This window comes from Leucoraja erinacea, chromosome 20 (assembly GCF_028641065.1).
Source record: "Leucoraja erinacea ecotype New England chromosome 20, Leri_hhj_1, whole genome shotgun sequence".
Taxonomy (NCBI): Eukaryota; Metazoa; Chordata; class Chondrichthyes; order Rajiformes; family Rajidae; genus Leucoraja; species Leucoraja erinaceus.
The window spans coordinates 6,021,435-6,033,872 of NC_073396.1; the positions used below are offsets into that span (position 1 = coordinate 6,021,435).

The following is a 12,438-nucleotide window of genomic DNA, read 5'->3' on the forward strand; positions in this document are numbered from 1 at the left end:
TCTAGCTCTCTCTTGAAAGTATCCGGAGAACTGGCCTCCAGCGCCCTCTGAGGCAGAGAATTCCACAGACTCACAACTCTCTGTGTGAAAAAGTGTTTCCTCATCTCTGTTCTAAATGGCTTATCAATTATTCTTAAACTGTGGCCCCTGGTTCTGGAGTCCCCCAACATCGGGAACATGTTTCCTCCCTCTAGTGTGTCCAAACCCTTAATAATCTTATATGTTTCAATACGATCATCCTAAATTCCAGAGTATACAAGCCCAGCTGCTCCATTCTCTCAGCATATGACAGTCCCGCCATCCCGGGATTTAACATTGTATTGAATGGTGATGCTGGCTTGAAGGGCTGAATGGCCTTCTCCTGCACCTATTTTCTATATTTCTTTCTTTCTATGCCTAGTCAAGTTAAAATGGTGAGGCTGCCTCGACTGTAAATGTAACTAAACTCATGTTAAAATGCTCATTGCAGTTTACATTTCAAACTAAAAAACGAATAATGTTTTTATTGCTGTAACTTCCCTGGATTTATGTCTTTAGCCCAGTCTACGTCCAGCTGAATGTATACATTTCTTGTTATGTTTGATAGATATTGGATAACATCACTCCAATGGAAGCAATTGAGATCCTTCGCAGTCCCGGGTTCCTTGACGATTACGGTATTCTGGCCACCATCTTAATTAATATCTCTCCGATCAATAAGTTGACTGAACTTGCTTATCTCTTCCTCGCCGAGACTGAAAAAGTGAGCTACAAATGTTGCTGTACCTTCTGAAATCTCACTATGTACGACTTTTCCAACTAAGCTGTGCATTTTATCAAAGGAGGAGTCTGCAGTACCTGAGATTGTGTTTTTTGTTTAAGGAATGATATTGGGTGTACCCTAGCCAAAAGACAAATTTAATTGGTTGGGGAATTAATTTTACAAAGGTTTGGGAATTTGGCACGGTGGGGCAGCGGTAAAGATGCTGCCTTACCGCTGTCTGTACGGAATTTGTATGTTCTCCCCATGACCGCTTAGGTTTTCTTCGGTTTCTTCCCATACTCCAAAGACATACAGATTTGTAGATTAATTGGCTTGGTATAAGTGTAAAATTGCCCCTAGTGTGTAGGATAGTGTTAATGTGCGGGGATCGATGGTCGGCGTGTACTCGGTGGGCCGAAGGGACTGTTTCCATGCTGTATCTCTAAACTAAACTAAACTAATTATGTTCCTTAATAGTCATAGAGCCAAACGGGCTCTTCGGCTTAATTCAACCACGTCAGGCCTAAGCAACCCCAAATGGCTGGGCGTGTTGCCTGTAAGAGTACATATCACCTCAATACTTTTTCAAATGAGAGTGGGTATTATTGTTAAGGAAATGATTAGAACATAGAAATACATAACACAGGAAAAGGCCCTTTGGCCCCCAATGTCCATGCTGAACATGATGCCAAGTTAAACTAATCTCTGCCTGCATATGATCCATATCCCTCTTTTCCCTGCATACCCATGTGCCCATCTAACAGCCTCTAAAACACCACTATCACATCTGCATCCACCACCACTCCTGGCAGTACATTCCATGGACCACCACCACCTTCAATGTGGGGAAAAAAATTCGCCCCGGCCATCTCCTTTAAACTTCTATCCGTCTCACCTGAAAGTTGTGCCCTCTAGTCTTTGACATTCCCACCCTGGAGGAAAAAAGGTTCTGACTGTCTGCGCTCTCTATTTCTGCTCCATGAATAGCACCCACAGAGTCAACTTTTCTAATCAAATTGATAGGGTGAATGTGCAGTTTTTTACCCAGGGTAGAGGAATTAAGAGCCAGAATACATAGGTTTAAGGTGAGTGTGGCTGTTATATAGTCCCTGCCTCAACTATGTCCTCTGCCAGATAGTTCCATACACCCATCACCCTTTTGAGTGAAAAAGTTGCCCTTCAGGTTCCTATTAAATCGTTCCCCTCTCACTAAGGTTCTCTGGCTCTTGATCCCCCTACCCTGGGCAATAGACTCTGTGTATTCACTCTATCAATTCCCCATGTGATTTAATACTCTTCTATAATATCATATGTGGAAATAAAAGATGTGATTGGTGGTGGAAGATCAAAATGGAGCAACCTGATGGAATATGTGTTGTCAAGCATTTTTTTAAAACTATTTTGTTTTAAAACAAAATAAAACATTATTTTTCAGATTAATTTTACAGCTGCTGTCATAGATGGCATCGAGCTTGAGTTTTCCAATAGCTTGTCTGGAAAGGGTAATCCTGAGTTGGCTGAATGGTTGAAAGGTGAATTCATTCCATCTCTGGCTTTGATTACTCGTACCTTTTTCACCACCCACGATGACCAGCCATCCATTCCCTGCCAAACGTTCTATAAAATGTAAGTATTTTTTCTTGTACTCGGTCCTTAACTGCAATGCTTATAGTTTTCTGGCTAACATCTACAAAGAGGTCGGCACGGTGGCGTAGCTGTAGAGATGCTGCCTTACAGCGCCAGAGACCTGGGTACAATCCTGACCATGGGTGCTGTCTGTACAGAGTTTGTACGTTCCCCCCGTGTCCAGCGTGGGTTTTCTCCGGGTGCTCCGGTATCCTCCCGCACTCCAAAGACATACAGGTTTTTAGGCTAATTGGCTTCCATAAAATTGTAAATTGTCCCCAGTGTGTGCACGATACTATTAGTGTGTGGGGATCACAGGTCAGCGCAGACGCGGTGGGGTGAAGTGACTGTTTCTGCACTGTATCTCTAAACTAAACTAAAACGACTTTTAGATTAAAAAAAGCCTTCTCCGTATCTTGGTTTTCCATTCCTTTGAAGAACATCGTAGCAACTTTACTGCTGCCTCTCATCCAGTAGGCTTCAAGTTTGTTGGTGGAGGGGCCATTTTCTTGTTAAACCAGTGACCCACAACAAATTCTGTGTTTTTTTTTCAGTGTTGGACAACTGAGTAATTTCAAAGAGAAAGTGAATCCCAAAGATCAAGAAAGCATACATGAATCTCTATCAAATTATGCGAAAGGTAAGGATGTAAATACAATTGGCCATTTGTATTAAAATGTTGTGGTTTGATCCATCTATCAAGCACATAGAGTAATATTTTTCATTCTCCCATCCTATATCTCCAGTAACTAATCCTTTTTTCATTCTCCTCTTCAAATGTTTTCTAGTATTCAATTACATTTTAAAAGCACGGTTATAACAGTAATTGTTCTGATGAAGCATACTTTTAGTCTTGAAGATACAGCATACAAGCAGGCCGTTCGGCCCACCGATCTTGATCACGCGTACACTAGTTCTATGTATTACACACTAGCGGCCATTTACTGAAGCTAATTAACCTAAAACCTGTACGTATTTAGGAGGTGGGAGGAAACTGGAGCAAACCCACATGGTCACATGGAGAACGTGCAAACTGCGCAGAGACAGTGCCCCAGGTCAGGATCGTACCCAGTTTTCTGGTACTGTGAGGCAGCAGCTCTACTGCTGTGCCACTGTGCCACCCCTTGATCCTGAAGTACATAGAACAGTACAGCACAAGAACAGGACCAACATCCCATAATGTCTGTGCAACCATAATGTCTAGACAAACTCATTTCTGCCTCTGTATAATCACAATCCTTCCATTTCCTGCATATCAGCTAACCAATGTCTCTTAAATGCCACTATCATATCTGCCTCCACGACCAACCCCAGGTACTCACAACCTTCCGTGTACAAAACTATTCATCCCAGCCTTGATGGCTGAAGTCAGGATTGACATGGAATGGAATACTTTATTGTCACATTTGACAAGGCACGGTGAAATTCTTTCTTTGCATACCCAATGTATACAAATAGCAGCCACCTGTTGCGATGACAAAGTACCACCGGCTCCTCTTTGTTCTCCCCCACCCCCCCTCCACTCCCACAGCAATTGCCCCATGGCAGGTCCTTGTTCTTCCCGCTCCCTCATGGCGGGCCCTCCATTGTTTTTCATCTCCCACCCCTGCACTCTCATTAATCGCAGACCGCCAGTCGACCCGTGAGGCTTCACCGCTGCCACAAGGCGGTAATCATGTTAAAAATTTATGACTTTGGCTGGATGACTCATGTTTGCAAATTAATGACTTGTTAATTGTTAAAGTCATTGAGTCAATCAACATGGAAACAGGCCCTTCAGCCAACCTTGCCCATGCCGACCAACCAAGATGGGTCCATCCATATCTCTCTAAATCTTTCCTATCCATCTACCTGTCCAAATGTCTTTTAAATGTTATTATAGCACTTGCATCAACAATCTCCTCTGGCAGCTCGTTCCATGTACCTACCACCCTTTCCATGAAAAAGTTGCTCCTTATGTTCCTATTCCATTTTTCCTCTCTCACCTTAAACCTATGTCCCCTGGGTTTAGATTCCCCTACTCTATGCCGCTACCCTATCTATTCCCTCATGATCTTATACACCTCTGAAAGACCACCCTGATCATTCTATGCACCAAGGAATAAAGTCCAAGCCCACCCAACCTCTTCCTGTAGCCTAGGCCTTTGAGTCCTGGTAACATCCCTGGAAAACCTGAATTGAATTGAATACATTTTAATAGCCAAGTATGTATACATACAAGGAATTTGCCTTAGTGCTTTGCTCGCAAGTAACAACATGATATACAGTATAAAAGCTCTATACAATATTAAACTTCTGTGCATTTTTCAGTTTAACATCTTACCTATACAGGGTTACCAAAACTGAACACAGTACTCTATATGTTGCCTAACCAACATCTTGTACAAGACTTGTTAGTAATTAATTGGACAAATAGGCTTTTAGATGTTGATAAGTTTTTATTTCTCTGAATTGAATCACTGAAAAGTAACTGAATCATTTTTTGTTTTTCTTTTTCAGCATTCCCACTACATTGTTATAACAATACCAGTCTCACTCTATACTTTAAGAAATACTACCAAAATTATTTTGACTTAATATTTCTAACGGATATACTTACAATGGTACCTCATGATCGTTTAACTGAGGTAATAAGCGCATGATTCTGTTGTCGCGATTGATTGATTGATAGAAAAATGTAGCATGGAAACAGACCCTTCAGCTCACCGAGTCTATGCTGACCATTGATTACTTGCTCACATTAGTTCTGTGCTATCCCACTTTCTCATCCATTCCCTACACAGCAGAGGCGACTTACAGAGGGTCAATTAATCTACAAACCCTTATGTCTGTGTGATATGGGAGTAAACCGGAGCACACAGACAATGTACTATGCAGTCTCTGCGTAGAACAAATCTTCTGGGACGAAGATTAGTTCTAGGCTGTAAGTAAAATGAATTGGGTAATTTTCCAGGTGGGACTAGTTTAGATGGGGCATTTTGGTCAGCGTGGGCAAGTTGGGCCGAAGGACCTATTTTCATGATGTATGACACTTTGTTTATGTTTGCTCCATTTATGGCCAACCCTGAATATTCACACCCTGACCTCACTTACCTAGCCTTGCTATCTCCTCAACAGATTTGATAAATATCTCGCACCTCCTGCAGTCATTTGTTGAAACTTTTTAGTGACTGAATGGGTGGACAGGATGGTGGATGGAAGTGGGTCATCGGAAGAGGCAAATTGTCTGCTATCCGCATAGTGCATGGATTGGAAACCTTCATTCATCCCATATGCTGGCTCATTCGGATAGACCTCAATATAGAGTCATGGAGAAACTTTCCCACACCGACAAATATGTCCCATCTGCACTAGTCCCACCTGTAAGGCAGGAGGCTTGAAGGCCAGACCAGGATATTGGAAGTGTAATGGGGAGAAAGGGTCTGACCTAGAGGGACCATAACTACTGGTGTCTGTGATAGCCATGAGCAGAGTATCCAGTTAGATAATGCTGCCTGACCTGCCGAGTAACTTCAACACTTTGTGTCTGTTTTTAAACTTTTTAACACTAATCTGTTTTGCACAGCTTGCTTCAAAATGTCTACATTAAGTTGCAATATTCTTTACAGGTGTTGGAAAATACTGACCCCAAGGAATTGGTTGATCTGCTGCTAATACCTGAATTCATTAACGACCCAAAGGCTCTGCCCATCCTTGTGTTGAAAATACGATCCAAGGAGTATCTGAGTGACCTCGTCACGGAATTTGTCACCAATATCCAAGAAGCAAGTTGTCGATCTTACTTTTACCTTTTGAGACCAATTGCTGTAGCACAGATAAACTAAAGACCTTTCCGTGATGGTGCCCATTGTGAGAGAGATGGGTGCCGGGGTATTTAATGGAGATCTGAGTACCTTTGCAGCTGGAGTGGTTTGTTGTTGGCAAATACAGGTGTGGAAAGGACAGTCTATTTATCTCACCTGTTGCTTAGCAGTCACTCTGAAAGAATGTATTCTGCACCAGCATTCACTGGCCATGTCATTGGGTATTCTTATGGCAGAGATTGACAGATTCTTGATTAGTAAGTTCATAAGTTGTAGGAGAAGACTGGGCATTCGGCCCATCAAGTTTACTCCCCCATTCAATCATGGCAGATCTATCTCTTCCCCCCTAACCCCATTCTCCTGCCTTCTCCCCGTAACCCTTGACACCTTTACTAATCAAGAACCTATCCATCTCCACCTTAAAAATATCCATTGACGATACCTTCACAGCCTCCTGTGGCAATGAATTCCACAGATTCGCCATCCTCTGACTAAATAAATTCCTCTCATCTCCTTTCTAAAGGTACGTCCTTTTATTCTGACGCTAGTTGCCTCCAGTCCTAGACTATCCCACCAGTGGAAACGTCCTTTCCACATCCACTCTATCCAGCCCTTCCACTGTTCTGGGTTACAGGATCAGGGGTTAAGGTAAGAAGGCAAGAAAATGGGGTTGAGAGGGAAAGATAGATCGAATAGCGGTATAAACTTGACGGGCTAAATGCCCTAGTTCTGCACCTAGAACTTATGAACTTATGAAGGGGATGTGCCAATAATGGGTATGAAGGATGAGACCCGTAACAGTAGTTGTAGGGGTAGTGGAATTGGACCCCAATAACTGCATTCCCTCAGCATTTTGCTCTGAAGGTTGCAAATTTTCAGACCCACCGTAATGGAATTTGCTTTTATTTTAAACTTAATATTTTGTGGGTTTTTTTCAGGATTGGCATTTCTATAACATCGTTGAGGGCATGTGGGATGTGTTTAACGGAAGCATATTTGAAATCAAAGGCACAGATGTGAGGGAATGGTTAAACGTCACATTGATTCCGGCCCTACCACTCATCAGCAACTCCATCTTCAACAACACCCAAAAAGTCCAGTGCTTTGCACTTAACGGAATGTAAGAAGATTTCTTGTATGTGATAAAACGATAACTTGAATTGTGTTCGTGGGTACATAGTGTGAAATTTCACAGACGATTCCTCAGAAGACTCATCATAAAAATGATCGAGCAGAACATGTATACCATACAGAAGACAGATGCAGAAAGCAGGAGGTACTCAGCAGGACGGACAGCATCTTTGGAGAAAAGGAATGTGTGACGTTTCGGGTTGAGGTCCTTCAGACCCGAAACGTCGCCCATTTCTTCTCTCCAGAGATGCGGCCTGTCCCACTGAGTTACTCCAGCTTTTTGTGTATATATTCGGTTTGAACCAGCGTCTGCAGTTCCTTCCTACACATGTGTATCATACAACTGTTGTATTCTATTTTTGCTTTACCCTTCTCTGAATAGGTATTGTCGGTAGTTGCCCAGGTCGCATTCTGTCCATTTTAAGAACTGCTAACTTGATGCTGTGAAGTTTGAAAATACCATTTACTTAACTATTGAACCTTTTTGACCAAATGGCCTATTATTTGTTACATAATGACACATGTATATCAAAATTCTGCTTCTGTTAAGTATTGAGGATTTTGTTTCAATAGAATTGTAACTATTTGTGAAATTGGAAAAATTTTACAATTACACAGCAGTAGCATTAGGGTTGTCACGGTGGTGCAGCGGTAAAGTTGCTGCCTCACAGCACCAGAGACCAGGGGTCGATCCTGACTATGGATGCTGTTCTGTATGGAGTTTGTACATTCTCCCTGTGACCGCGTGGGTTTTGACCGGGTGCTCCGCGTTCTTCCCACATTCTAAGGATGTGCAGGTTTGTAGATTAATTGGCTTTGGTTAAAAAAAATGTAAATTGTCCTTAGTGTGTAGGACAGAGCTAGTGTTTAGGGATTTCTGGTCGGCACAGACTTGATAGAACGATGGACTTCTTTCCGCCCTGTCTGACTCCATAACACCTGGAGGAAATCTACGCGGTCATAAGAACGTACAAACTCCACACAGAAATCACCCGCTTCAGTTTCTTACACTATTGAGGACAGATGAAAATTAATTTTCCTTTCATGCTGAGGCAGGTTTCAGAAGTAAAAAACCGGGAATAAATAAGGAAACTCGGAATGGGAGAGCCAGCTGTCAGAAGCTCTCCAGAGATATCCAATTTGAAAGTTTTTTTGGGGGAATTAATCTGTCCAAAAGTCTTGAGTAAACTCTATCAATGTGTTAGTTCCCTGAAATAAGCTGGTGACAAAGCAGACCTGGTACCTTTGGAATATTATATCAGAGTCTTGTCAAAAGAAGTGTAGGAAGGAACTGCAGATGCTGGTTTACACCGAAGTTAGACACAAAAAGCTGGTGTAACTCAGCGGGACAGGCAGCATCTCTGGAGAGAAGGAATGGGTGATGTGTTGGGTCTGAAGACTCAAAATGTCACCCATTCCATCTATCCAGAGAAGCTGCCTGTCCCGCTGAGTTACTCAAGCATTTTGTGTCTATCTTGTCCAATTGGGAAGGGGAAGAGTATCAATGTGGTGTTCTTAAAAGTACCACTGGGACCAAGTATAGCCTCGTGATTTAGACTTGAGACAAATAGCGTGGAAACAGGTCCTTCGGTCCACGCTGATCAGTGATCACCCCGTACACTAGCAACATCCTACATACGAGAGACAATATACAATCTTTACCAAAGCCGATTGACTTATAAACCTGCACATCTTTGGAGTGTGGGTGGAAACCAGAGCACCCGGAGAAAACTCACAGGGAGAATGTACAAGCTCCGTACAGACAGCACCCGTACTCAGGATCGAACCCGGGTCTCTAGCGCTGTGAGGATCAACACCGCCGCTTTTCCACCGTGCCGCCCCAATTTCTGGACACTTAATTTGTCATTTCCTATGATGTGTTTAACTAATGTAAATCTGTTTGATTTTCTTTAGTGTTTCATTACTGAGCACCTTCAAACATCGGCTTACCCTTTCTGACCAGAGGATCATCTATAACAATTTCCTGAAGTATGCAAGAGGTAATCAAAGAAAGCTTACCTGTTTGTGTTCATGTATTTTATGACATTTTGTGACATTACAGGGGAATAGATTTAATTAGATTCTCTGGGGTAACTTTTTCATACCAAGGGTTGTGTGTGTATGGAACAAGCTGCCAGAGGAGGTAGTTGTGGCTGGGACTATCGCAACGTTTAAGAAACAGTTAGACAGGTACATGGATAGAACAGGTTTGGAAGGATCTGGACCAAACGCAGGCGGGTGGGACTTGTGTAGCTGGGGCATGTTGTCGATTTGGCAAGTTGGGCTGAAGGACCTGTTTCCACGCTATATCACTCTATGACTCTATTTCAACAAAGTCTGTGGAGCAAAGAAGGTGGTTAGAAAAGCAGTAAATGAGAACGTGCAAAGCCTTAACAAATGTGCAAGGATTGAGATTTAGATTTAGGATTATTATTGTCACATGGTCTGAGGTACAGTAAAAAAGTCTAAGGAAAGGTCTCGACCCAAAACATCACCTATTCCTTTTCTCCAGATATGCTGCCTGACCCGCTGATTTACTGCAGCATTTTGTGTCTATCTTCAGTGAGAAGCTTTGTTTTACATGCTATCCATGCAAATCAGATATACCATGCATAGCGACATAATTATTTATTTTACTGTTCATTATTCCATTTTCGCTCTTCTGGGTGAGTTGCTAACTGCATTTCGTTGTCTCGGTACTGTACACTGCACAATGACAACGACGATTGAATCTGAATCTGAATCTGATCTGAGTTTAAACTCAAATGCAATGGGTAGAGCAAAGGGGGAAGACACAGGGTGCTGAATATAGTTCTCAGCGTTGTAATGAATCAGTCTGTTAGACAAAGTCCAATGTCCACAATGGGGTAAAGATGAATCAAACAGTACAATTATTTCTGCCAGCAAATTAGTGAAAGACAATAAAGTTAGAACATTCTTCAGCTCCTCTCCGCCCTGCTGTAATTCACAAAGAGTACCTGCATCCAGTGTCAATTCAGTGGAATTCATTGCCATAGACGGCTGTGGAGGCCGAGTCATTGGATATTTTTAAGGCCGAGAATGACAGATTCTTGATTAGTACGGGTGTCTGGGGTTATGCGGAGAAGGCAGGAGAATGGGGTAGAGAGGGAAAGATAGATCAGCCATGATTGAATGACGGAGTAGACTTGATGGGCCGAATGGCGTAATTCTGCTCCTATAACATGAATTTATAAACTTATGACCCACTTCTTCTAGGTCCTCTGAATTATAACATTTTGTTTGGAGTGACCTTGCACAAAGTTGGTATGGGGCCCCCCTTAACTTACCTTTGTACATAGATTTGCAGTTTATAGTTTTGAATAATTAAATCACTTACTCCATTGCAGGATTGAGTTTTGAGATGTTAATGCAAGTTGATATATCTATTCAATGAATAGGATGACTGAACAGTAATTGAATATTTGTTGCTTTCCAGCTTTTCCTCAGTATTGTTTTGAAGACTACGATTTCCTTCTCTACATGAAGCTCTATCTCCAAAACTACATCAGCTTTTTAACTCTGCGCGATCTGATTTCGTTGGTTCCTCCTGATCGTGAAGTTGAGGTAAAAAGTGAAAGATTTCCTTTAGAGATACAGTGAGGAAACAGGCCCTTCGGGTCCGCGCTGACCAGCGATCCCTGCACATTGGCACTATCTTACACACTAGAGACAAATTTTACATTTAACAAGCCACTTAACCTACAAACCTGTACGTCTTTGGAGTGTGGGAGGAAACCAAAGATCTCGGAGAAAACCCACGCAGGTTGAGAACGTACAATCTCCTTACAGACAGCACCCTTCGCAGGGATCTAACCCGGATCTCTGGCGCAACAAGACAGCAACTCTACCGCTGCACCCACAATGAAAAATAAATATATTTTTTAAAGATACAGTGTGCAAACAGGCCATTTGTTCCAGCAAGTCTGCGCCGACCTGCGATCCCCACACACTAACATATCGTACACATACTAGAGACAATTTTACAAAGCCAATTAACCTACAAACCTGTACGAGTAGGAGTAAACCAGAGCACCCAGAGAAAACCCATGCAGATCAGGGCTGAACAGATAGCATCTGTAGTCAGGGTCTCTCGCGGTGTAAGGCAGCAACTCCACCGGTGTCCCATCAAGTGAACAAAAAGTGAAGAAATAACTAATTACAAACTCCTGCCAGTACTGGGCAGGCTCGATGCAGGAAGGAAGTTTGTATCCATGCTGGGGAAGTCTAGAATTAGAGGGTAGAATGTAGAGGGTAGAGAAAGTAAGCTATTTAATACTGTGTTGAGGAAAATTATGAGCCTGTGGAATTCTCTTTCGTAGAAGGTATTGAAGGTAATTCAGTAATATTATTTAAGAAGAAATTTATTCTATTCAAGAAGGGAAAAAAAATCCCTCTTTGTTTCTTTACAGGTGTTGAATAGTATTGATATACATGAATTAGTCGAACTGCTGACTTCACCTGGATTCAGTGATGACTTTAATACTTTAACAAAGGTGGTGCTCAAGATTAAACCCATCCAAAATCTAACCCTGTTTCTCGAAAGGTTCTCCAATGCAACAGACGATGTAAGTTGCAAATGTTTTCTTTTTCAAGTTCTCAGATCGCAAGGTGTAGCCAGAGGACATGGGTTGAAGGTGAGGGGGAGATTTAATAGGAACCAGAGGGGTATCTTTTTGAGTTTAGTTGAGTTTAGATTAATTGTCACATGTACCGAGGTTTTGTTGCGTGCCAACCAGTCAGCGGAAAGACAATACGTGATTGTAAACGAACCATCCACAGTGTAGAGATACATGATAAAGGGAATAACTTGAATAACGTTTAGCGCAAGATAAAGTCCAGGAAAGTCCGATCAAAGATAGTCCAAGATTGCCATATCTACAACTGGCAACCGTAATTTGTCCATAGTGATAGTGGGTTCACAATTGTACAGGTGAATCAGAGACATATAATAGAAAATAGGTGCAAGAGTTGGCCAATTGGGCCCTTCGAGGAAGCATCGCCATTCAATATGATCATGGCTGATCATCCAAAATCAGTACCCCATTTCGGCTTTTTCCCCATATCCCTTGAAACTCAAGATATGGGAACTCACCAATATCACAGGGAATTATGTTA

General features: G+C 42.2%; 1 protein-coding gene across 1 annotated transcript in view; it reads left to right on the forward strand.

Annotated features, from left to right (window-relative positions):
- Positions 1–12,438, forward strand: part of LOC129706689 (uncharacterized) — a 33,381-nt gene that overhangs the window by 11,796 nt on the left and 9,147 nt on the right. Inside the window, exons 7-15 of the mRNA XM_055651088.1 lie at positions 587–742; positions 2,178–2,368; positions 2,923–3,008; positions 4,868–4,995; positions 5,977–6,132; positions 7,110–7,291; positions 9,217–9,302; positions 10,760–10,887; positions 11,733–11,888. Of these exons, the coding sequence (XP_055507063.1) occupies positions 587–742; positions 2,178–2,368; positions 2,923–3,008; positions 4,868–4,995; positions 5,977–6,132; positions 7,110–7,291; positions 9,217–9,302; positions 10,760–10,887; positions 11,733–11,888 (1,269 nt within the window). The remainder of the gene's footprint in view (positions 1–586; positions 743–2,177; positions 2,369–2,922; positions 3,009–4,867; positions 4,996–5,976; positions 6,133–7,109; positions 7,292–9,216; positions 9,303–10,759; positions 10,888–11,732; positions 11,889–12,438) is intronic.